Source organism: Furipterus horrens, unplaced genomic scaffold, assembly GCF_987537825.1.
Source record: "Furipterus horrens unplaced genomic scaffold, mFurHor1.1.pri manual_scaffold_13, whole genome shotgun sequence".
Taxonomy (NCBI): domain Eukaryota; kingdom Metazoa; phylum Chordata; class Mammalia; order Chiroptera; family Furipteridae; genus Furipterus; species Furipterus horrens.
Genome location: NW_028327183.1, coordinates 3027659 through 3054038, shown reverse-complemented (window position 1 = coordinate 3054038; position 26380 = coordinate 3027659). Strand labels below are relative to the sequence as shown.

At 56.6% G+C, this 26380-nt stretch overlaps 1 protein-coding gene across 1 annotated transcript in view; it reads left to right on the top strand.

Annotated features, from left to right (window-relative positions):
• Positions 1 to 26380, top strand: part of ZNF423 (zinc finger protein 423) — a 252049-nt gene that overhangs the window by 79929 nt on the left and 145740 nt on the right. The window contains exon 3 of the mRNA XM_090260364.1: positions 3003 to 3203. Coding sequence (XP_090116490.1) covers positions 3003 to 3203 — 201 coding nt within the window. The remainder of the gene's footprint in view (positions 1 to 3002; positions 3204 to 26380) is intronic.

The window sequence follows — 26380 nt, the reverse complement described above, 5'->3', positions numbered from 1 at the left end:
AGGCTGAGGGAGGCGGGAAAGCCCCGTAGGTCACAGCAAACACGCGCGTGTTATGTCTGGCACACGGTGGGCCTCGGTAAATACTTGTGGGTGGATGAAGGAAAGAGCTGGTGCGTCTGTGTGATGGTTGGCGTGACTCGTAGCCTCTCTTCTATTTTCTCTTGTGGGTGTCGGGGGCTGTCCTGGCCTTCTGCCTCCACTGGGCAGCGGCCCAGCCCTGAGCCCAGGGGTGGGGTCCCCGCGGGGCCCTGGTTGGTTCTCAGGGTCCCAGGTCTCCCGCTGTCTCGCCCAGGAAGGAGAAGAGGCCAGCCTTCTCGGTGAGGCGGCCCAGGACCCCGGTGACTCCGTAGAGCACTTCTCAGCGTGTCCCAGAGCCTTTTGTCCTCAAACGCTGGGCCCTGGGGAGCGCGGGGCCCCTGCCGGCGCCGGGTCTGCAGAAGGACATGCTGCTGCCCATCGCACAGGGAGGTTCTGGCCCAACCGTGGCTTCCTGCTCCCCGTGTCCCAGTGGTGCTCACGAAGCCCGGGGCCCTCGGGGACTGCGTCTTCGGGGACATCCTGCTCCCCAAAGCTTCCTCAGGCCACTGAGTCTTCCCTCTCTGGCTCTCTGAGGGTCAGGTCGGAAAGACCGCGCAGAAGGTGAGGTCCCCCCCTTGGCCACCTCCCCTCTCTCGCCCCTGTCTGCGAAGCCACCTCACCTTCCCATTAGTAGACAGCGGCGGGGGAGGTGACAGTTCCTTAAAACAGATTTATACCCTTGGATGACTTTATGGGTTTTTGACTTATAAAACCCCAAGACTTGACATTCTGATTTATCTCCCCCTCAGTCAACAGGATGTCCCAGACTTACAGAGATCAAACGCAGCGCCATTTTTGTGGTTCCCATTGTGGATGAGAGGAGCTCGTATGGAACGTGCTGCCAAGTAAACACGACAGAAAAAAAGAGAGGGGGGTAATTTAAATACGTCTGTTCGATTGTGTGTTAAGTAAAGTAGCACGAGCGTGGTGCTGGACGCAGGCTGTTATCTGGAGACTTGGTGTAGTAGAGAAAGCCGGAATTACAGCTTCTTTTTCCCCTTCCCCTTCAGAACATTTTTTCATTAAGGGAAGAGACAGTAAACTAGGAATCTCAGAGCCGGCCCTTGACGGGTCGCCGCGGCTGTGTGATGACTTACAGGACTGAAGGCTCCCGATGATATTTCTCATTTCTTTCCTTTCTATTTCTTGCTGTTACCAGAGCAGCGGATCCGATTTCCTGAGATAAATATGCTGCCTGGCTTTTAATGGGATTTCTGTATTGCTGGGAGTTGGCGTGTTCTGCTAAAAAAAAGAAAAAAAAGAAACTAAAAATTGGACACCCCTTAATTGGTAAGAAGAGAGATGTTTTGATGGGCCACCAATGGAAACATTGATTTTTACTGCCTCTGCGCTGTTCCCAGCGGCGTGCTGGGCCACGTTCCTCGCCTCGGAAGGCGGCGGCTGGCTCTCCGACGAGCTGATTTGTCTTTGCAGGATCGTGGTGTGGGGTGCTTGGAAGTGCGTGCGCTGTGCAGGCGGGAGCAATGGAGCCCCTATACCACGGTCTGTTCCTAAATGGGAATATTTATAGGACTGTGGCTTCCACGTTGGATTGAATGTACCCCCGGCTCAGTCTTCCTGCTTGCTTTGGTGGCCAGCCCTCAGGGGCCTAAGGTCACGTGCTGTAGCCTGTTTCTGTAACTGCAGGGCTCTGTGTGGCGCCCATACACACGTACACGCCTTAGCATATGCAGATATGTTTGCATCCGTGTCTTTATACCCAATAGTGGTTTCTCTCTTTAATTTAAATCAGTGCTAGTTTCCAGACAGGCGGATCTCATTTCCAGGACAGACTGTGGGCAGAAACCAAACACACTTGGATTTTTCTCCTCCTGGTCTCTGTATTTTAATGGGCAAGTTTAATCCAATGACATTTATTGGGATTACTGATACGCCCCGTGTGTTACACTCACCACGTCTGTCTGGCACTTTGATTTGCAAGTTCTCCGTGGGTCCCACCAACCTCTCAGCTGGCGGCTGCGTTCCGTTCCCCCAGCTGTACAGGGAAGGGCCCTAGACAGGAGGTAGGGCATTGAGTTTGTCTGTAGGGTGCTGGGGACGTTGCATCCTCCTGCCTGCGTGCCAGGCGCCTGACCTCCGAAATGGGAGTACAAAGCTGTCCCTCTGCAGGCAGGGGACAGGACCCCATGAGGGCTTTGAGCTGCAGGGTGCGTAAGACTGAGAGATGGGCCTCCATGTATGTAACGGACTTTGGAAACGTACAGGGCATGACGCAGATGTAAGACATCATTGTCATGATCCGCCACTGTGCCCAGCGGACAGGAGGCATTTTATTGGAGAGAAATTGCTGGAAGGATTCAAAGGCAGGCCGGCCCTGTCTCGGCTGGTACCAAGGTACAAGCAAAGGCTTGGGGCCGAGTCAACTGACTCGGGATTCCAGAGTCAGGGCATCTGCGCCAAGGACCGAGCCGCTGGCATCAGCGTATTCGGAGGCTCGTGGGGTGGAGGGCGAATGTGGCTCTGAGCTCTCCCAGCGTGGAACCGCGAGGCTCTGGGGGAAACCGTTTAGGGGCGTTAGGAGCAGCAGACGGGGCTCTGCAGAAACATGCATGAGGATGGTGTTCAGGAGACAGATGCCGGAGCATTTTCGCCTCCCTGATGGGTCACAACCCCCAGCATCCCCGCGCGGAGGCAGGTGACAGGAAGTCCCTGTAGAAGATTTGCACCAAGAATTAGAGAACTTAGTTGAGAATTACATCACTGCATGCTACAAAAAACAAAAAACAAAAAACAAAAAAACCCAACGAAAAACCCCGTATATTAATACACCGAGAGGCGTCCAGAATAATGGACCCTGGGAGGCAGACTAATTAAATATATCTTAATAAACTCTGGGCAGTTCTTTTAAAACCCTTTCTCGAGACCCCGTCAGCCCACGTGGACTGTATTCTTCCTGTTGGCAGGAGGCCTAGAAGGCGAGCCGGAGTGTGACCAGAAAACCAGCCGGGCGCTGGAGGACAGGGACAGCGTGACAAGTCCGGAGGAGAGAAATGAGGACGATGAAGACATGGAGGATGAGTCCATTTACACCTGCGATCACTGTCAGCAGGACTTCGAGTCGCTGGCGGACCTGACGGACCACCGGGCCCACCACTGCCCTGGAGGTATGCTCAGCAGCGCCGGGACGCTGACAGGTGGTTATGCGGGTAATTGGACCAGGCAACAGCTTGAAGCCTCGAGTGAGATTAAAGAATTAATAATGTAATTTTACAGTGAATGTCATTTTATTGTGGTGTCTTGGGTACCCTGTATCCGCCTTTCCAATAACGTTACAAATAAAAGCAACAGCTTTCCGGCTGGCGGGAACGAGGGGGCAGCTTCCTGACCCTGCTCCGCTAACCTGGGCTCCGTAGTACGCGGGCCTGCCCCCCAGATTTCTGGAAGGCCTTTGGAAGCCCGGCGATTAAGAGGTCATCAGTGCACAGTTAAGCAGCGTGAGTGTGGAGAGCTGTGTAGGGGTAGGGCTCCGGACCAGGGCTTCTGGTTGACGGGGACGGTTTCACAGGCCAACGAGAGCCGGGGCAGAAAGGGACTGGGTGTGACCTCCGTGCCTGGCCTCGCGCCTCTCTGAGTGGCTGGTTGTTGTTGCACCAGACGGTAGTCCTGTTCTGTGTGTCCTTGGCACCTGTGAGCAGGTGGGCAGGGCCAGGGCTTTACAGGAGCGACTTACCACTTCACAAGCCGTCAGCGACTCTGTGTCTGGGTCCTGGGGGACAGTGGCATGTGAATTCCCTGGGGGGTGGCAGCCACGCTCCAGGGCTCTGAGTTTGGAGCATCTGCTTTCCTTACTACCCCCAGACAGCTTCTTCCATCGTGATTATGGGGAAAGGACCTGAAATCTAGGACCAGTATTCCATAGGGGACCCATTACCTATTTTGTGGGGAAACTTGCTGGTAAGAAGTAGGTTGGGATTCAAAGCTCTCACTTTCCCTACTTTTCATATCATCTCAGAAGTTTGAAAGCCGAGGGGTTGGGGAGCTGCTATGACTTTTCCTCAAGTGACCTTCATACCTGCACCCCCTGGCTAGACTAAGGGGCTGTTCTCAACCTGTGAAGGGAGCAGAAACCCCAACACAGTACACCCAAAAGGACTCTTCTAGGCTTGGACTTTTGGAGACTCAACAAATCAAACCCCAGTCATGTGGAATTTGTGGTATTTCAGCCACAGGGGGTGGCGATGGCTGACTTATGATCTTAGAATACTGAGGCACTGGGAAGGAAATGGATTGCTTGACCAAATCCACGTAGCGACTTGGTGGCTGAGCCAGGACTTCCTCGGGACCCTGGGCTCTGCACTGTCTTGTGCTTGAGAAAATCATAGACGCTGGTCTCTGTCTTCATTTAGCCGCGACCCGAGGTGGATTCTAACCTGCAAGAGAATGAAACATTGTCACTTATTTTTACAACAACCCGTGAACTGACCTTCTAAGGAAGAGCCATTGTTCCCCGAGGACCCTGCCCCGCTCTCTGCCCCTGCCCCCAGTTCTCAGAATCAGAGAGGTTTTTATATCTCCTGCCACGCGTTTGAGATTGGCGGCATTTCCAGGTGGAGAAGGGAACATGTGAAACTCGGGCTTTCTGTGGGGGTCCGTGCTGGAAACAGGCTCAGTGTGCTTTGGTCTCGGGCAGGCGTCTCTCCCCAGGGCCGTCTCTCTTCTCTACGCCGCGGACTTTGGCTGAAGTCATGGCAGCCACCAGGGCCACCAGGGAGGCTGGGGGTGTCCACGGATACACCTGCCTGCCCCCTCACAGGAACCCCCTAACAACCTCCACGGGGAGGTAGGAACCAGCAACATCCCCCAACCCTGGAGCACTGGGGGCAGAAATTCCTAGAAAGAGTACAGGAAATGACCCCACCTGATAGCGTCCCTGAGAAACTGGTGACCACCCAGGTGTGACGAGGAAGAGACAGGTGAGGCGTTGTTTTCCCCCAGGTCGTGGGTGCCTGGGTTACCCAATGACAGGGGACCTCCGGGAATCCCATGTCTCACCCCAAATGGGTGTCTCCCTAGGATGCCACCCTATCCCTTGCTTGCGCAGCAGTTTTCAGACTGCCCCTGAGGTGTCTCTGGGCCTGGGTGGGTGGGTGTTGGGGCCTGTTTGGCTGCCGGGGCTCTGACACCCACTCCTTTGAGGTCCGTTTTATACGCTGGGCTTTAGCATATGGTGCTTGACCGTGGCCTTCCGCCGCAGAGGGACGGCACGCGTGTGCAGTGCGGCCGCGGGCCCTCCCCCGCCGGGCTCGTGGGTCTGCTGGGCGCCCGGCGTGCTGGAGACGCTGCAGGGGGCTGTTGCTGTCCTCATGGAGCACGGGGACCCTTGAAGGCCTGACAAAGGCCATTTCAGAGAGGATCATGGTCTGCTGCAGCTCGGGCCTCTGGGTGACCGGGGGATATTTCTGCGGGAACAAACAGGTCTTGTTTGGGGGGAGGCAGGCCCTCCTTAATGTTGAGAATCAGGGGCCCAAGGGCAGGGACGCCTGTCCACCCCTGTCTGCTCCATGTCTGCAGCTGAGGGCTGACCCCTGGAACACGGGGGTGGCGCTCTCCTCCCTCCCCAGGCAGGTGCGTGCGGAGCGGCCGCCCTTCCAGGCAGGCAGTGGTGTTGGGAAGAGGCCATGCGTGGGGGGATGTATTTATGGGGGCGACCTTGAATGTGGTTCTTTAAAACCACTCTAGCAGAGCGACCCCCAGGCTCTTAACGTGGTAGTTGGGTGGGGGTGGGGGGCCCTGCCTTGTTCCCTAAGATGAGGAGCAGTTGCAAAGGCAACTCCAGACAGACACAGCTTTTTTGAATGCTCAAGTTAATAAAAACAAGAAGAGGGGAATTGGTTCGAATAGTGGCAGCAAAAAAGAAAGAGAAAGTGCTCCCTGTGGCTTAATTTTGCTGCTCCCACCTCAGCCGCGCTCCCCCCGCCCCCAGGACTGGGACTCAGCCTGTCGCCAGCCCTGTTGGAAGGGCAGACCCTCCTTTCCTGGCAAAGGTGAGACGCTGCTGCGCAAAGAGCCAGGAGGAGAGTTAATTACACCCTGGCTTATTCAGCGGGGGCCGGCGTGGCTGGTGGGCCGTCACGACAGGGCAGTGGCGCGTTCCTGCCCGCCCGCCGCTGGCCGGAGCTCGCCTTTGTGTGCCGCAGCGTGGGCGGGGCGGGGGGGTGCCCCTCGCACTGGTTCCATCTGGGCAAAAGAGAGCGGGCGCGGCCCGCCGCCGGGCACGGTGCCGGGCGCCTGCGCCTTCCGCCCACGGGGAGCCGGCACAGCGCCTTCCGCCCACGGGGAGCCGGCACAGCGCCTGGGTGTCCGCCGCCATCTCACGGTGCCGACGGCCTGGGGTTCGAGCCCACCGAAGACCCCCACGCAAGGAGTCTTCCTGCATGCAGGCAGCATCCAGCTAGAAAACATGGAGCAGGGAAGGGTCCCACTTCCGACGGCCACAGATGGATCAGGACCCGGGAACCAATGCAGGAAGCCATGTCCCAGTGTTTGGACAGGACCCGCAAACAGAGTCGGCCACTGGCGGACACAAAAGTGACGTCAGTAAATGAAAAGGCAGATCTGATCCTTGGGTGGCAATATCCAGATTTAGAGATGACCAGCTGATTCTCACGTGTCTAAGGAAAAACAGGCACGCAAGGACAGACAGGAACTCCAAAACAGAGGAGTGTCGGGTGGGGCTGGTCACCGGGGCAGAGGGGGTCAGACCAGGGAAGTGGAAAAGACACCAGACGTGGCCCTAAATAGATGGAAATTTAGGGTGTGGGAAAGGCACCACTGCAGATCAGTGGGGACAGATGGGCCGCCCAGTAATTGGGCTGGGATAAACAGGGTAGCCATCCCCCCCCAAAAGAAACTGGATCCCTTCCTCCTCTTAACACCAAACAAATCCCAAATGGGTCAGAAATCTAAACATAGAAAGAAAACTTAAAAATACTAAAAGAAAACAAGTGAGTTAAAAAAAAAATTGTAGTATCAGAGGAGGGGAAGGCCTTTTCTAAATATAACCTTAAACCCAAAAGCCATAAAACAAAAGAAATATTATAAAAGTAAACATTTCTGTGTTGCCAAAACCACAATAAATTAAACCAAGGACACATATCACAGCAAACAATATTTTTCTTAATGTGTAAGGCACTCCTACCAACGCTAAGGAAACAGCCAATAAATCAACAGGAAACAGGGCAGAGGCCCGGCTGCCCGAGGCCAGTACCCGCTTTGATTGGCGCTACCATACCGGTCTAGGTATTTGGAATATCTCCCATGTGCAGAGGACAGAAATGGAACCAGAAGAAGAAAGACCACTGATCTTAAACATTTAGGAAGAGACGGAACCTCCTTTATATAAGAGAACTGTAAATTTAAACCACAGGATATTTTTTTTTTCCTGCCAACCAAAAATCAAAAATTTTGATGCCAAGGCTTGGGGTCTTGTTCTCCTCTCTGTCCCCAGGATAGCCTTGGCCTATGGCTGGAACACATAATAGGTGCTCAGTAAAGGTTGTGTGGATCTTGTCCCCGAGGAGGCTACAGCCTTCGCGAGGCACAGAGACGTCCGCAGTAAGGCAGGCAGCAGACGAAGGGCTTTAGGTCTGAGACAGCAAAGATAAAGGTCCCATGTACTGTGGCAGGGCATAGCAGGTCTTCAGTCAGCGTGGAATCAGAAGGGGGAGTACAGAGCAGGAAGAGATGGTTTATTCATTCAGCGAGTATTGAGCATGTACTGTGTCTTGGGACCCTTCGGGCGCTAGGGCTGTGGGAGCTCTTGGCTTACAGGAAAGGTAGTTCAGTGGGGAAGGTCATCCCTTCATAATGACATTCCGCAGTAAGATGAAGCTCCATAGATGGCCTTTAAATAGCCACCATCGCCAGCGCTTTAAAGGCGTTTCTCTGTAGGAGGACGTCACCTCCACAGCTCCCGGGGGAGATGCTGGCTGTGGGAGTCTGCCTGCCCCTGCGCTGCCACTCGCGGGGGAAGCGATGGGCAGGGTGGTTTGCCTGGCCCGGGATGCGCGTGGGACCTCCCCCGAATTGCCTGCTCCCTGTCCTCCAAGGTCCCCATCAGAACATGCCCACGAAGCCGGCAGGCTACGTGGGACTCCGTGGTTCTGTCTGGGCTTGGACGGCTGCGCCCTGGCTCCTGGTGGTAATAATGTGCAGAGCAGTCGTGTTCAGGCGCTGCTGCCGTTACTCACCTGTACGTTTACGGAATGTGTCCCCCTGGTCTCGACGATGGTGCGCGAAGGCTGCTATCAAGGCATTGGGCTTGCAGGTTTCTCCAGGAGTTGGCCACTGAATCTAAGAGTCTGGAAGGCCAGGGGTCAAGGTGGGAAGAATCCACGCTTCTTTTGGTTTCCATGGGAAGGACGTGCTGGATGCTCGTGGTTCCTGAGGGCTTTTCACAGTGGGGCGGGTCTTCACTTTTCTCCCACGCAGCCAGCTTGACCCCGTTGGTGGATTTCTGAACCTTTGTGCCTCCCGGATTCTTCCGGGTCCAAGGGTGGGCCAGAGTGGAATCCGGGGTCGCCTGGGTGAGGCTGGGTGAGTGGCCCGGCACGCTCTGGGGACTGAGGGGCTGCTCCTCCCCGGCTGTGCCCTGGCTGCTGCACCTTCCCTGGAAGCAGCCAGAGCTGCTGTTGGCTTCCCACGTGGCACACCCACAGGACCTCGAGGTCCTAGGGAGAAAGAACCACCCAAGACAGGCCTTCAGGCTCGCTGCGAGTGTGTTCCTGGTGTGGTCTGGGTCCTGCCCGCTGTCATCTGTTTCAGCTCGGAAGTTTTCAGAGGACACATGTCACATAAGCAAGTGGTGGTACCGTGCCTGTTCCATGACCGGGCTGTGTGAAGTCGCCGTGACCCTTGGTCTGGCACGGAGCAGGTCCTCAGTTACAGCTGTGCTATCTGCGTCGGGTCTCGAGGCGCGCTGACAAGCAGAGGGTGGGGGGCTCCCTGGCCCAGGGGACGAGAAGTCGGGCTGCCTCCCAGGCCCCTCCATGGATACGCCCCCAGGCTGTCTCCGCAGGCCCGTCACCACCTGTGCAGTGGCTGAGCTGTCCCCGACCCCTCTAGCCATGCACCCTCCTAGCGCCTTCTGATTGCCGGCACAGAAGTCCTGAGGGGGACTCCTGGTGGGGCAGGCGGGACCCAAGCTCTCTCCAAGGCAACCCTGTGGCCAGGGGGGTACAGATCTGCATATTAGCTGGGCTCAGGGTGGAGTTGGGGGCAGCTCCCTACATGCCCCTGGGTGGGACTGAGACCTGGGCAGGGGGCTCCCCAGGACGGTGCCCTGGAGAGGCGATGTGCTTTTCCGGAGGAAGGACGTGTGTGCAGGCCAGCAGGAAGGCATAAGGTGCCCAGCTGAGTCACGTGCCAGATCGCTGGGTGCCGACTGTCCAGTCCGTCCATGCCGCTCAGGATAGCGGCTCGCTGTCTCCTCGCAGAATTTCAGGGAAGCCGGTTCCCAAAAGCTCACCTGGCCTGATGATTTCCAGCCTTATTCTCGAACCCGGGCAGTGTATGAAGTGGGTAACTGCAGGGCTCTCCACGGAAGGATTTGGTTCGTTGGTTAGTGTGAACTCCAAGGCTGCGTGGGTTAGTGTGAACTCCGAGGCCGCGTGGGTTAGTGTGAACTCTGAGTCTGCGTGGGTTAGTGTGAACTCCGAGGCCGCGTGGGTCAGTGTGCCCCGAGGCTGCGTGGGTCAGTGTGTGCCCAGGCTGAGTCAATGTACGCCAAGACTGTGAGGCTGTATTGTCAGCGGGATGAAGGAGGTGGCTGTGTTCCACGTGTCGCTGGAGAGACCATGGTGGGAGAGGGGTTGGGGGGAGACGGAGAGAGGAGGCCTCGAAGTCATGCTTGCAAGGTGGGTACCTGGGCTTCTTAGTGGTCAGTGTCAGAAAAACCACCCCCTAACGTGCTTTAGTGGAAACAGAAATTCCAGGTGTAGGATTAGCTTCGGGCAGCTGAACCCAGGACACTGGCGGAGGCCTCATGGCCCAGTGTCTTCGGCTCTGATGAAGGCCGTGGTGGCTTTGGCTCAGGCCAGGTCATGTGAGCCGAGTGTCAGACCCAGAGATGTTCCCAGAGGGAGCCAGTGGCCGAAAGAGGGGGTGTGGCTGCTCTCCGGCACAAGCATCCTGAAGAGGGAAGGAGCTTTACCTTCAGCAGTAAAGATCCCCAGGTAGGTGGGCCGGCCTAGGGACAGGTCCGAGCTTGGCCAGACCCACTGGTTCAGATGGTGTCTGTCCCTATCATGATGACCCAGTGGTTGATATTTTTACTGTGACCTCTGGATAAGACATCAGTGGAGGGGGCTGCCCAGCAGAAGCTCCGGTCCTGTGGGGGAGTGTGTGTGGGGAGACACCCTAACCCTCTCTGCATCCACCTTGGTACCCCAAGGGACAGAACCAGGAGCATTTCTAGAAGCCACAGGGACCCCACACGTAAGGAGCAACTTCCTGGCAGCCAGAGCCTTTTTAAAAGCCTGGAGGTGGGCACCTCAGATGACCACAGGGGGGTTGGGGGCCAGGGGCTGGCACTGGTCAATATTTCCTGTTCCCTGGCCCCTGATGTCCTGTGTGGTGTCCCTTACTGAAGTGATACCTTAACACGGAAACATAAAGACCATCCCCAACAAAATGAGAAACTGACCAAATTTATCTCCCGCCGTCTGGGACGTGCATTCAGGGGGCGCAGCCAGCAGGGGATCGGCCTTTTCTTTTACCTTTTTACTTATTTATTTTAACCTCAGGCTCTGCACACAGGCCTGGCCGGCCTTAGAGCCAGGTGGGGCGGAGGCGGGGGCGCTGCTGGCGGGGCAGGACAGGAACAGAGCGAGGAGCCCTGAAATGTAACTCGGGCCCTCGTCTAAGACAAAGTGTCCTGACCGTGGTTTTAAACACTGTACTAGCGCAGGGAAAAAAATGTACAGGGGACTATAAAATGCTTCATTTGTGTTAAACTGTTTTATTTTGATGGGGTTAAGTGGCTAGAGTTTGGCTGCCTTTGGAAATGACGTCAGTGCTCGGGGTGGGAGCATCGGGAAGAGTGAGGCTGCGGGGCAGCTGTGCAGGTGGGGGTGGCGGTGGCCCTTCCATTCACCGGCCACCCTGGATGCCAGAAGTCTCGGCCTCGCCAGGTGGCTGGCTGTGCATGTCAGTGCTGCCCGGTGACGGGTGACGAGGTCAGAAGTGTCGGAGCCGGTTTGACTCCCTCTGAGGGCGGGCAGGGGCAGAGTGGTGAGGAGGGGGGAGGAAGGTGGCCGAGGGTCAGGCAGGAGGGGACTGGGGAGGACAGATGGCTGGCATCTGCCTGTGGCCTCCCAGCCCCTTCCCAGCATCTGTTCCCAGGGCAGCTTCTACCTGACGGGGCCCCCTCCCGCCGCACTTAGAATGAATCCATCCCAGGGACCTGGGCTCCTCCTCCTGAGCCTCAGACAGGCTGTGCTGATCTGCACCACAGGGCCTTTGCACCCCCCCCCCCACCTGGATGCTCTTGCAGCTTTCACTTGGAGAACTCCTTCACTTCCTTTTGGGTCTCAGCTCCACCGTCATCTACTGAGCATGGCCTTCTTGACACCCCGTCTCCCCAGCTGAAGAAGCTCTCCATTCTCTAGCAAGTCACCCCATTTGATTCTCTTCATGGTAGTTACTTCAGAATTCCTTTTGCATTATTGTCTTTGCCACTAGAAGGTGGCCTTCTGGAGACCAGTGCCCTTCTCTGTCTTTCTCACACCTGCACATAGTAGGTGCTCAGGAAATAGTCATGGAATGATTGGTTGGAAGTGGCTGGGTGTCCCATGGGTCACTCCCTTGGGTGGCCAAGGACCAGGAATTCTTGCCCTCCCACCTCCCTGCCCGCCTCAGGAATGGCTTTGCAACCTGCTTCCCAGGGGCAGAGGGCAGGGGCCACACAGCAGATCAGAGGATGCGTTCTGCTTCCCCTGCGGATAGGGACCCTTTCTGTGTGAGACCTTCAGTTTTTATTTAGTCCCTACTGTGTGCCAGGCCCTGGCTTGGGGCCGGGGATATAGTGGATTCCTGCCCTCAGGAAGCTTGTTTGGCGGGGAGACAGATTATAAAGATCTGAGTGTAACACACGTGGGCAGCTGGGATACTTGCAGGTTGGGGTCCTATAGTGTGGTACCCCCCACTCCAGAGCCACTGTGTCCCAGGGAAGGAGAAGCTCTGCAGAGCATGGGGAAACCCTATGGTTTCAGGAGGGATTTGAGGGGCAAGACAGAGATGGGAGGTGGGCTTTGGGCCAGGGCTGACTGTGTCCCGGGCGGACGGAGTGGCAGAGTTGCAGGTGTTGGTCATCAAGAGCCCTACAGCCAGGTCTCAGGACAGGGGCCGTGGGAGTGAGACAGTGACAAGCCCTGGCCCGGCCACCATCACTAGGGGCCCTGTCTTGTCACTGCTTTCCCTAATGCCTCTTCATCACGCTCCTAACAAACATCGCATCGACGTATTTGCTTAAAACTTGTTTAAAGGACATCTTCTTCGTCAGGAACTTAACAGAAGACAGATGCCACATTCCAACTCAGCCACTGAGGAGCATTTAATCACGGGCCCTTTACAGAGGTGGGCAGGGCGAGGGGAAGCCACCGGGGATGGGGAGCACAATGGGGACAGCCCAGCGCCAACGATGTCACAGGACCGAATGGGGTAAGCAGAGGGGCGTTGGCCGGGACCCGGAGTCCGCAGCTGTTGGAGGGGCTGCCCCACAGAGAGGCCGCTGGAACCTGTGATGACCCAGGGAGCATGCCCGAGGACAGCGCCCTGCTCTGCCCCCTCCTGTCCCTCCTGTCCTCCAGTCCCTGCTGGGACCACTGGCTGAACCCCATGGGACGCCCGAAGCAGAGGGGCCTGTAGGTCAGCCTCCTGGGCACGGAGCAGGGAGAGAAGGTAGAGGGCGATCTGAAGGGACCGATGGCAAACGCCCTTTGCCTCTCCCCTGCTTGGGTGGGCTAGGGTGCTGCCGAGAAGCCCCGGTTGGGAGACGAACCCCAGCGTACAGAAGCGGAGTCTCCTGTACGGTTGTGTTTGGGGAGCGGCAGCCACACCGTTTCTTGTAGAGCCTGAGGTGTAGTCGGCTTGCTGTGCGGGCTTCGGTTCCGGGATACGGTTCCGGTCAGGCTTTGGTCTTGCGCCGTGAGTCCGCAGAGTAGGACCGCAGAGGAGCAGATCTGTCAGCCGCGGGGCCTGGGTCCCGGCTGGTGTCGCTGCTCAATTCCAGGCCCGAGCTGCTGAAACTTTGTTCTCTGCGTAAGTGGAGAGCTGCTTAGGTTATCGTTTGCTTAACGCCATTTACTGCGCAGCTACTGGAGGGACTGGCAAGGAGGGCACTCGGTGGCCATCACCCCCCTCGAAGTGTCATTCCATTCATGGCCTCACTAGGGACAAAGGCAGTGGAGAAGTCAAGGAGAGCAGGAAGGTCAAGGATGCTTCCGAGGAGCCTCTTTGTTCATTATGTATTTATATTGCAAATGCCTTCCATTTGCTGGCTGCGCTGCCCGGGACCCCCAGAGGCAAGGCAGGGAGACCCGTGCCCTGAGCACCAAAGCTATTTTTATTTGCGTGCAGGGCAAGGTGACGGCGGCTGTGGCAGGTGCGGTTCAGCTCTGCCCAACACACAGAATTGGACATTAAGGAGGAATTAGAAGCTTGCATCTGAGCAGGTCCCTTGTGGGTGATGCGTTCGGGACTGCGCTGTGACTTCCCAGCTTTGTGGCAGAGGCAAGGGTTGATGAAGGTGCCCTTTTGGGGGACAGCCCCAGGACCCCACATACCCTGCTGTTTGTCTGTGAGAAGCTAGCTGGGGAATTGTTCCCCCAAATCAACTTCTCTTCCTGTGGCTTGATTCTGCCATGACACATCCCCCTCTGGACACATTCCAGAGTGAAATCGCCCTCCTCTCCATAAGGCTTGGCGCCCCCCCTGACTGATCACCGTGGGACGTCCCTGTGTCTTTGCTGAGTCAGCCACCCATCGGTCCAGTATTACCACCATCACTTCACCTTTAGTGAGGGGGCGGATGGGGCTTTTAGTTGTTCTTTGTTTTTAGAAAAAGTTACATTATTAAATACCGCCAACACATCAGTGTGTTCTGTTTGTAACAATTTCAAAGATGACGGATAAGGCTCCCGCCTCCTCTGTCCTGCCCCCTCCCTCAGGTTGATGGCAGTCACCACCGTGGCTCGCCCGCTTTGCGACCTCCTACTACAGATTTACATAAGGCCTGGCTTCATAGGTTCCAGGACACAACAACGTCTCTGAAACCCAGATGAACCTTAGAATTTGTGGCGTGTCATGGTTTAGTTGACAGGGGTATTTTTTAGTGGTATGTAATAGTGTATGTTACAATCGATGGCACATTTGATGAAATCTGGTGTAAGGGTATCCATAGAAACAATGTCGTATTGATTTTTGATTAAAAAAATAAATGATACCCCATTGGATCTATCATTCTGTACCTCGCCCTTTCCTTCATGCAGGGCTGTGCCCGGGAGAGTTTGCCGCCTTGGTACGTAATCTCCCTCCTTCTTTATGAGCTGCTGCCTGGCACCGCGTAGCTGCGTGCACATGGCTCAGGCAGCCGGGCCCCCGGCGAGGGGGGCCTTTAGGTTGTTGCCAGTTGTTTGCCGTAGTCAGCAGTCTTGTACCTGTGTCCCTATAGGAGTGCGTTTTCCGGGGTTCATGGAGAGAGGGGGCATTGCTGAGCTCCATCTTCCTTCCCTCTCCCTCCCCTCCCCTTCCTTCCCCGCTTCTTCTACCCTCTGCTCCCTGTCCCTCCCTTCCTGTCCCGTCTCATCTCATCCCACCCCACCCTTTCCCCCCACCCCATCCTGCAGCCCTGACCCCAGTACTTACTTAGTATCAGGTACTGTGCTGAGGTCAGTTTGCGGGCCCGAGGCGCCTACAAGAGGCCGTCAGCCTGCCTCCCCGGGACCTCACAGCCTGGCTAGGAGAGAAGGCATGAAGACCCCAGAGGGTCCCTCCGTGAAGCCTGGGGGGGCGGGCACCGGCGTCGGTGCACTCTGACACAGGGGTGTCAGCGGGGTTCTCTCGGGCTGGCCAGGCCCTCTGACCAACAGGTGTCACCCCTTGTAACCCACCTGGGGAGTATGTGGAACCTCCCCCTAGTGGGTTCCTTAAGGCTGACATGAGTTCAGGTTGTTCTGGGGGCTCCCTTCCCGTTTTCCCACCTTTGAGCTGAGTAGGGAGGAACAGCCACCCACCTGCCCTGTGACACATGGCCTGCTCTCTGTTTCTGAACGTGCTCTCCCCAGGACTGCAGGACACAGGGGCCAGGGGATGGAGCATGGCCGAGGGGATGGAGGCGATGGAGGCGGGGCCGGGGGATGGAGCATGGCCGAGGGGATGGAGGCGGGGCCAGGGATGGAGGCAGGGCCGAGGGGATGGAGGCGATGCAGGTGGATGCAGCCTTCCTGCCAACTCTGCCGCGGGGAATTTTGAACAGAAGGTGCCCCTGAAGGCCCTCCTGGAGTGGCCTCAGGCGTGCTTCTCACACTTTTAAGTGTATATAGGCCCCGTGGGATCGTGTGAGATGCGGATTATAATTTAGCAGGTCTGCAGGGGGAGGGGCCAGGATTCTGCATTTGCTCCCAGCGTGGGCCATGCTCTGAGTCTCAAGGACTGTGGGACCGCTGAGCACCCTGGAGGCAGGGAGGGCCTGGGACACGCGCGGGGCCAGGAGGGTTTTGATGGGAGCTGGAGTTCCCTAGGTGCCAAAGCTGGACACATCAGGCAGATGTCACTTCTCGGGACTCTGGACCATTTGACTTTGCTTTGGGCACCCTGCGCTCTAGCACTTGTGGGCAAGTCGAGGTCCGAGTGTGGCTTGTTTGCAGCTGATGGATTTGTGCTAGAATTTCCAAGCTCAGGTGTCATTTGCCGGTAATTCTTCACTTGGAGGGACTGTCCCTTGCTTTGCAGGCCATTCAGCACCCCTGGCCTTGCCCACTAGATGCCAGTAGCAACCTCTCTGATTATTGTAGTGCTTGAGAACTTGCCCCTGAAGGGCAGGCTGGGCTGGCCGGGGTGAGAGCCACTGAGCGGGACACAGCTGGTCGCCATGTTCCCCGTGGCTGGCACCGTGCCCGGCGCAGAGCGAGAGCGTGGTTACTGTGTGTCATGTGATGGGAGGCATGCAAGTTCTAACAACCCCAGCGTGCCTCAAGGCAAAGCCACGGTGTGTCCCTCTGCTGCTCCTGGCAGGGTGGCACCTGCTGAGGACGGCACTGTCCTGACTTCGTGCGACAGCATGGGGAGACTTGGCACAGAGGAGATGGAGTATTCTGAAGTCCTCCTCTGTTTACCCAGCTTCCCCCAGCGCTCCAAGGCTCTGTTTTGTCTCTCTCTCTCTCTGTCTCTTTTAATGTATTTGTCTTTTCTGGAGGATAAGGCCTTTCTTGTTCATCCTAGTGCCCTTGGGCCTGGCACATAGTAGGCACCTTGCTTGCATTTGCTGTAAGAAGATGACTTGAATGCACTACGGGGATCTGCTTATTCCAGGAGCTCGGTGATGGCTACTTTGGGTTCATTGCTGATTGAGTTTGTAATGTTGTCACCCCGATTCATTCCTGTAGTCCCTTGTCTATTCATTCACTCCACAACTATTTCTTGAGCACCTGCCATGCTCTGGGCACTGTGAGCAAGGCAGGCATTGTTCCCTGGGTGGAGCTGAATGTGCTGGGAGTGTCATTAATTCAAAAACCATACAAACAATGGGGAAAGTGCAGCTGCAGTAAGTGCTTCTAGGGGAAAGTACATGGTGCTGTGCGAGTGCTGAGAGGACCTCCGTGTCTGGTCTTTGTGGTGGTGCAGTGGCACTGGGATATCTGGGAGGGCTTCTTGGAGGTGGTGAAGTTTGGGATTGAGATGTAAACCACACTGCATCCAAGTAAGTGCTGAGGGTACCAGGAAGGCAGGGCTACTCCTACATGAGAAAGAAGTTTTTTATTGCAAGCATTTAAGATATTTTTAGAGCATTAAAATATTTATAGCATAAATTAAATGTCAAGACTTCTTTACACTTATTTTAAAATTTAGTGGTTTTTTTTTTTTTTTTTCTATTTTGAATTGTGCGAGTGTGGTGCATGGTTTTTTCTGTAATAGTCCCTCTAAGAGTCTTGGCCCTGGATCTAGGATGAATAAGAAATAACCAGCTGAAAGCTATAGAGAAGAGTACATGCAAAGGCCCTGGGGAAGCAGAGGTGATACAGCATGTTGGAAGACCAGCAAGGAGGCCAGGGTGGTGGGTACCCAGTGATCAGGGAGCTGAGGGTGTGGAATCAATTATTTTGGGACCAGATCATTCAGAGCCTGGGATGCCAGGGAAGGAGAGGGGATCTTTTCCTAAGACAAGTGGGGTGACACAAGAGGGTATATATTCTTGAAAGACCACCATGGCCGCCATGAGGAGTGTAGACTCATCTGTGAGTCATTATGGGGTTTGTTGATGGGTTTTTCTTTTGGGGCCAGCAGTGCTGTGGCCTGGGGTGCCCCGTGCTGCGAGGCTGAAGAAACCATTGCATCGCCAGCTCCCAGACCTTCACCCCACCCTGCTCTGCATTTCTGGGCTCCTCTTCCCTTTCTGGGTCAGGCACACCTGGCCTTCAGGAGCCCGATGGAGTCCAAAGACCTTCCAGTGTTTAGATTTCTATGTCACTGTAAATTTCACCGAAGTGACCTATTTTTCTGATTTCTCGCCCTTACGTTTTTTATGAATGGGTGATAAAAAGTGTGGCAGGGTTATGTATTTTAATTTCCCTTTGACACCTGGGCTGTGTTCGGTGTCAGCTGCCCCTCCAGCGGCTGGAGGGCCCCAGGCCCCGTCACACCTGCCTCTGGGCAGGACGGCAGGCAGCTAAGGCAGCGGGCCCGGGCCCCCTAAGACAGCGAGCCCCTTTAGAACCAGGACCGGAGACTCAGGGCCTGTCCAGGGGACAGGCCTCATTCCAGCGTGGCTGTTGGCTTGGCCAGACCCTGCGGCAGTGACTGCCTGGGAGGCAAGGACCTGGAGGTTCCATCTCATTTGGGCTGGTAGCTCTGTTCATCTTATTAACTGTGTGTTGGAAGCCCCTCCTTCTAAGGCAGACCGCGGCCTCCTCACCTTGGGTGGGCGTGGGCACGGGTCAGGGCTCTGAGGATGGCCAGCCTCCAGTGCCCACAAGACCAAAACCCACCTCTTGACTCAGGTGGCCACTGTGGTCAGGTCTGTTCCTGTTTTGCAGCCTGTCTCTTCACTCTCTACCTTGCCACCGCCCTTGGAGTCTGCTGCGTCCCCGCCCATGCCATTCTCTCTGCCCCCCCACCCCACCCACCCACCAGTGTGCTTCCCTGGCAAAGCCAGACCTCTCCCCCCACCACCCCGGAAGCCTGCCTGACCTCCCAGCAGGCCGGCTCCTCCTCCTCCGGGCTCCCAGAAGCACGAGGCCCACTCCCTTGTTTTCAAACTACATTTTTCTTGTTTCATGCTTGTTAGACAAATTTGTTGTAGAAGATCCATTAAATAAAGACAAGCTGAAAGGAGAAAATAAAATCCAGCCGCGATGCAGAGATCCAGTGTGATCTTTGGGCGTCTGTCTTTCCAGCTCGTTCCGCGTCAGCCTTCCCCCCACTCACCTGCCGGCTGGAAGCAGCCTGCCCCACCATAAAACGCTGCCCCGACCGCCACTCTGCGTGGTTCTGCCGTGTTCCCGTGTACGCTGCGCTCGGGTGCCTGCTGCCCCACCGAGGCTGGGCGCGTCCGTCCCAGCTGGTCCCCCGCAGGCCTTGTGAGGGGCCAGGTCCTCGGCTTCTCACCTCTGCGCACCAGGGCCTGGCTTTGGACTGGAGTGTTCGTTGACGGGCTTGCTGAGCGGGATCCTCACCATCCTCACCTCCCTCCCAACCTGGTCGGGGCTGAGCCTGTACTAAGGCCTTTCTCTTCTCCCTGCCCGCGCTCCATCCCATGTCCTCCCTGAAGGAGACGCCACCACCCAGCCTGCTGGTGTCTGACTTCCACAAGGCGAGCCCAGAGGCAGGGGCAGCGAGAGGCTGGCGGGGTGCGGGGGTGCGTGGGGATTGGGAAGGCCACCGAGAGGCCATCGGCGTGGCTGGCTGCTCAGACGCGGCTTCCAGGCCGGAGGGGGCTGGGCGGTTGTGGTGAGGAGGGGGGGACGCGCGTCCCTGCCAGCTGGCCTGTGTCACACCTGGCGCCCGGCCCCAGCAGCCGCGTCGGAAGGCTCCTGCGTGGCTGCGGCAAGCTGCTGCCTCTGGCGCCTGGCGCATGTGCTCGGAGGCGCTGTCCCCACCTTTGTGCCCCTCAGACCCGTGGCAGCCCAGGTACGGAAGTCTTCATTCCTCCATGCGGGCGCACATGCAACACGTGTGTGGTGCGTCAGGCTCTACGCCGGCCCCGGCCCCACACAGCTCACAGTTCGGGCGTGAGGGCGGAGGGTGACCAGCTGTCCTGGTTAAGCTAAGGCGCCTCCCGTAATGTGGGATTCTTGAGCTCAAACAGGGAAAGTCCTAGACAAACTGGGACAAGTTGGTTACTCTTGTCAAGCATTAACATAGATTCCTGCCATGGAAGGAACGGGGTTGGATCCTCTGGGCAGGACTGGGGGAACCAGAGCAGGGGGACACAAGAGGGGTCATGTGTTGCGGGCCCAGCAGGCTTCGTGGGAGCCTGTCAGAGTGTTGTGACATCCAGGAAGGGGTGAGGCCCCAGAAAAGAGTCTTCCCTGCCTCTCAGGTCTGCAGGCCACGCCCCCCTCCCAGGTGGTTTCCCTTTGGGCAGAGCATGGCCAGGGGCTGGGGCAGAGGCAGCTCTGGGGACAGAGGACCCAGGGACCCGGGTTCAGCCACCTCTATTAGCCTCCAGGACCAAGTGTCCTCTTGGAAGGTGAGGGTCCCCCAATATCTGCTTTGAAGGGGACACGTGGCCTTCATCTCTTGAGACTGATTGGACTCTCCCGGCAAGGTTTGCTCTTGACAGCCTCCTCCATGCCCCGGGGTTATCCTTCCTCCATTTTTTAACAAAATTAAATTTACTGGGGTGACACTGGCTAAAGACATTATGTAGGCTACAAGTGTAAGCTTCTGTGATGCATCATCAGTATATTGCATTGCGTGCTCACCACTCAAAGTCAAGTCCGTTCCTTCATTTCTTAATTCGCTTCTGCACTCAGTATGTGGCTACCGATCCTCTGTTATGTGCAGGTGATGTGCGCAGGCGATGCAGGCAGTCCGGGGTGCCCAGGGCCAGGCACGGAGGAGCCGGTAGATACAAACCCCCTGCCTGCCCAGCCACAGCGTGTGGGCGCCAGCCAGCTCTAGAAGCTTTAGAATTTCTCAGCCAGGTCTCCAGGTGGGAAGGGCCCCATTAAGTCAGCAGAGCCTTATCCATCCCCGGTTGGCCTTCCCCAGGGCTGATATCCGGGCGGGGGCTCCCCGGCCAGGCACCTCCGGGGAGACGTTGTCACCAGAAGTCTGTGAGGGCGCTTGGGAGGATGAAACATGGTGCCTTTCTCTTGGAAAGGCCATTTGTCCACCGAAATGCAATGTACTTCTGAAAGGAGGGAGAAGACTCAGGAAGGCCGCCAGGTGACAGTGCGTCTCTGGTACCCACAAGCCAACTGCAAAGTCAGGTGGTCAGGTTGCAGCATGGAGATGAGTCCTGGGAAAGCGTAGGGCTGGGCGGACACACGGGCACCGTCCCCACATTGTCCCCCCCCCCCCCAGCTGCTCCCAAGTGCTGTGTTCAGCAAAAAGGATTTTTGTTTCTTAACATGCTTTTAAAAATTTCAGTAAAGGAAAACCCCAAGCTGACAACATAACAGATAGTACAGTTCAGAGAGAATAATTTTTTTTAAAAAAAAAAACACAAGGAAATTTCTTGAGGAGGTTTCTTTGTGTGCTTCCGTGGCCGCGGCCGCGGGTGGCCGGTCGCCTCCGTCTTCCCGGTGCACGTGTGGGAGGTCCTGGGGGCCAAGGCAGAGCTTGGCGTTGGAATGTGCCTGCGTGTGCGTTGGTGTGTGTGTTCCTATCAACACATGTACACATTTATCAAATTACATCTGCTTTTACCTTTAAAATTTTATGAACACAGGCATATGGCGCATAAGCCTGCCATGGGGTGCGGGGGACGAGGTGGGGAGAGACCGTGCACGCGCGCGCGCGCGCGTGTGTGTGCGTGCGTGTACACACTGAGGCAGGCCTGCTTGGCCCTTGTCCCCTCCAGTGGCTGAGAAACTCTCAGAGGGCAGAGCCTGGGAGCGCGCGGGGCTGTGGGTGCGTTGCCCTCCCCAGAGCCCCAGCCTGGCCCTTGGCCCACCAGGCCATGAATACATTTCCATCCGTCTCTCGCCCCCATCACCTAGGCAGCTAATTCCTCTGAGCCCCTCTGCCTTATTAAAGTCACAGATCACTTTCCGAGCTTAACGCTGTCAAGACCAGCACGCCCCAGTCCAAGCCCCCTCCCCACCACGCGGCCTCTCCTGGAGGGCTGCGGATGCAGGCGCGGGTCGCCCGCCCCCCTCCTCGGTCGGGCCTGCCGGACGCCTTGCAGCGATCAGTGAGGTGGCCTCAGATTCCTTCAGTAAAGCCCTTGGCAGGGATACAAGGGCCGGCACAGCTGTGCCGCACAGACAGGCTTCCAAAGGCGGCGCGGGGCCGGCCCGCTGGAAGTGGCTCCCGGGCGCGGGGGAGCGAGGCTCGCTGCCGGTTCGGAGAACTCTCCTCCGGTCCCCGGCTGCTGCGGCCTCCCCCGCTATGAAATATGGATGGCGCCGGTCCCCGCGTTCGGAGACTCGCTGGCAGCGCGCGCGTCTCCAAAGGCCCGCCTTGTGCATGCACCTAAACACTTCACTGAGCAATCTGTCAACATGTCAGTAACACATGTTTTGTAAAAAGCTTCCAGTGGGAGTAATGACTCCCACCAGGACTTCCAAAATGCTTTGAATTCAGCAGATTTCTATTGCGGGCATCCCCTGGGGTGCCTTTTACAATGCCTACATTTCAGAAATTTGAGCCACAGACCCCTGGGGGTTTCCTTTCATAATGCCTCAAAATGTAGGGTTATATTGTTGGAAGTCCCCATGGGGTCTTTATTAATACCTGAATTCTGAGGAACTGGAAATTACACAGGGCACTGCAGGGGCCCAGATCCACACCAGGAAGAAGAGAAAAACTCTGTGGGGAGATTTTTTTTCTTCATGCAAGACTGAAAGAGAAGAATTTGCTAAAGGACAAAATTGAGTGTGTTTGAGCTTCCTTCATTTAATCTGCCTTCTAGAACGCTCCAGTAAAATCTGCGACGGGGAAGGGGGAACGACTCTTCTATTTTAAAAGCTCACTTTGATATTTTAGGGGCCGGAGTGTCTGCTCTTTAAACACCCAGTGTCGGGGGGGTATTGTTTAAAAATAAATTATTTTTCTTTTTGGTAATTGAAAACACCTCCGGCAGCCCCCTCTCTGGGCCTCCCCTCTTCCTTAGGGCTGTTAAGCTCCTGTGGGTAGCTCCCAGCTCATTATCATTAACCGTTTGGGGTCGGGCATGCCCGCCTCCTCCTTCCTCTCCCCTCCCTCCCCTGCACGGAAGATGAGAAAACCAACCTGGGAGGTGGTCCCACCCCCATGCACACCGGTTGCAAACCTTTCCTTCCAGCTGGGCTGTCAGAACGGGGAGGTTGCCCACTACTTTTCTGCAGGGGTTTTGTTGCTGAAGTCTTGAAAAGACAGAAGGGATGCCCTCTGCCCCCAACACACACACAGGCACGCATGCACGTGCGCACGAGCACATGTGCATGCACACCGACACATGTGCACATGCACACAAGCACACTTGCACGCATGTGTGTGCACCCCTGTACACATGTGTGCACGTGCACACAGGGGCACCCCTGTTTCTATGTGTGACTCGTTCCAGATCTGCCATCTGTGCACTCACCTTCATTATTGGTTTTTTACAAGTTACAAGACTCGAACATGTTCCGCCTCAGGGTTAATTTCGACTGCTTTTCCCCCTTCTAAATCTGGCACTCACTGGCTTGCTGAAAAGAGGTCTCGCTATTTCTGTTACAGTCTCATTGACTGGGACAAGCAAACGACACTGAGAAAGCTCACTTGCATCAGCCAGGGCCAAGAAATTCCAAGTTGCCGATAAGACCCTCCCCCTCCCCCCGCCGCTCCCCACACTCCGCCTTTCTGCCAGAGTGACTGGATCACACAGGGGACTCGGGCACTCCCATTTTCCCCCTCGGTGAGACTCCCAGACGGTGCTCAACCATCTGTGGTCCCGTGGGCCCCGCAGAGGGGCCCGAGGAGGGGGGTTCGCCCACCAGGCGCTGGCTAGGTCAGACACTCACCGAGACCCCCTGCACCCACCCCTAGCGGGCTGATTAATTAAGCGATTGCATCATTGATTCAGGGTTTGCGATTTGGTGCCAGGGCGCTGGCTGGCGCCTTCCTCAGCTCTGCTCCCCTCTCCCGGGCCGTCAGTTGTAGGATCCTTTCTCTTCTTCCAGCCGGATTTTCCTCCTCAGTGTCAACACCGGACCCCCTGGGTCTCCCGACCCCCACCTCCCTCCCCTAGTCAGGAAGCTCTGGCGGCTCCTGGGGTGTCTTGATGGGGTTGGGCTGCAGGAGCTGCAGGCTCACAGCCCTGGGCAGATCCCAGGAGGGGCCTTCTCTCCGCCCAGCGGGCCCCAAGGGTGCCAGCAGGGGCTCAGGGACTGAGAGGACCAGGAGCCCTGTGGCGCTGACTTGACATTTTTAGCTGAAGACCTTTGTTCAGACCAATTTCCAAGTAGATTTGGGTTGGAATGCCTTCTGCTTTTTTTCCTTTTTCTTTCTGCTCCTTTAGAGAAAAATCCTGGGCCTAATTTTCCTTTTTTTCTTTCAAAGCCACGAAATAGAACCTGACCTCGGGAATCCCAATCTCCCCATCTCTTTCCCCAAGTCACCTCTCCCGCCTACAGGGTGGCCTGGCTTTCCCGGCAGCCTCTGGGTCTCAGGGCGGGGGTGGCAGACTCCCAAGGGGGTTCCAGAGCTGCCCTGCTCCTGCCCTCCTCCTTCTAGGGCAGACTGTGGCCTCTCTTGAGGAGGTGGCGAAGTCTGCCCAGGTGCTCCCAGGGCCTCTGCCCTCGGGGTTGAGGACCACCATGGGGGATGGCACAATGGGAAAGGAAGAAAACTCAACCCACCTCTCCCGAGTACAGACTTTCCAGGAGAGCGCCGAGGCATGGGACAAGGACCTCCAAAACTGTCCCTGAATGGGAGTGGCATTGTAAGAGTCAACCCCTGGGGGAGGGGGGTGATCAAAAACCAGAAACACAAAAACAACCCAAACCCAAACAATAGAAATGCCTCCTCCCTGTGCACCTCAAAGTAAACAGCAGAAACGCTGCTCCCAGGAAGGAGGAATCGCAAACTTAGGCTCTTTAGGAAACCCGTCCTATTTGCCAAAAGAGACGGCGAGTCTCCTTCCAACACCGAGATCCCCGTTCCCTGGGAAGGAGGACGGCCCAGGCGGAGTCCTTGAGCTCCAGACGTCCAAGGAGGGGAGGCCAGAAAGCCTGCTCCGTCCATGATTTATTTTATTTTTTAGATCTATATGCTCTGGCCACATTTATTTATTTATTTCCAAAGGGCTATTTTTGGCGGCTGCCTGGGCTCCTTTGTAGCAAAGCCCCCTTTTCTAGAATTTCCTCTCCTTTATTAGAGTTACAGCTCAGCTTTGTGCGTTCCCCGGGGAGCCGGCCAGCCGCTGGCAGTTTCTCTCAGACACCCAATTACCCTGACGTCACTGCCTCCTGGCCCTGCTCCCCTGGGTGCCTGCATTTTTTCTTTTGTAACACTAATAGCTGACTAGCTAAGTGCCTGTCGGTTCCTTGGCAGAGGAGTTGATTGTGTTTTCGGCTGGATACTAAATCCAAAAACTATGTAAAAATGTCAATAGGTGAGTGCACATTGATTTTGGTTAGTCACAGTGATATTTGAGCCCCTTTGGGGACTCTGTCTGGGGAAGTATTTTACAAGAAAGATAATATAACAGAAAATTACTGGAGCTCCGCGGGTCTCTGGTGGGTTTCTGAGGGGCCTGCTAAATTGCTGTCGAATCAACAAATGCTTTATTAATCTAAACTTGTGGTTTTGTTCTTCTTTCTTCTCTTCAGAAGGTTGGCGTTTTAATGATGCGGGTGGCGAGGCAGGGCACCGTTGCCCGCACCTCGGCTGCCGGGCCGGGGTACCCGGGCTGGTAATGAACTCCCAGAGGATGCTTGGAGCAGGGCGGGGTGCTCCCGACTAGCGTCCTGGGGGATGCGGGGCCGGCGGCCGGCCCAGTGCTTGCCAGGCCGAGGTCTGTGCTGGCAGATAAAAGTGCGGGGCCCGGGGCCTGGGACAGCTGTGCCCGGCCAGGCTGACTGGGAGAGACTGATAAGGGCCCAGGAGGGGCCCAGGAGGAGCCCAGGCGGCCGGCGCGACACCGCCGGAAATCCGACGGGGTATCAGGACTGGCAAAGGAAAGTTAAGTGTGGCCGGTTCCCGGGGATGGTTGGCGGACCTGGGCAGAAAGATAATGGTAATTGATGGAATCAAAGTCACAACACAGCCCCTGTTTTCTTGGCAATTAGTCCCCCCTCCGCCCCCCAGTCCCTACGCCCCTGGCATTCCCGGAGTCCAGGGTGCCTGGGAGCTGCCTGCGCGCGCAGATAATCAGCCTGTGCCCTCCTCGCTTTGGGGGGGCGGGGCGGGAGCGAGGAGATGCGTCTGTGAACAGACGCGATTAGAGACGGGGTATTAAGTAATGTATCACAAACTAACAAGTCGCAAAAAGAAAACCCCGTTGAAAAGTTAAGGACGTGTCACTCCGAGAGCTCATCTGATCTTGCTCAGGAAGGGAAGGGGGGAGTCCGTGTCTTGGTGAGAATGCGGACGCTGCATCCCCCGGCGCGCAGGACAATGTGAGCCGGCCGGGCCCCGCGCAAACGCGCGCACTCAAGCCGCGCGCACGCCGCCCACAGGCTGCTGCCGCTGAGACGGCGTCGATAATGGGACCCCGGTGCGTGCCTCTCCCGCGTGTGTCCTCCGCACCCCGCCCCCCCAAACCTTTTGTCCCTTGAAAGGCAGCCCTGTCAACAATGGGCCCACCAGCCTGTCTGCGCGGCTCCCGCCTGCTCTGTAGGTAAGGCGTGCAGCCGGCGCTTTGTTGTGCCCACGCTGGGACGCACCTGCTCGCCGAGACACGCGCGACCGCGCTCACCACTGCACATGCGGCTTG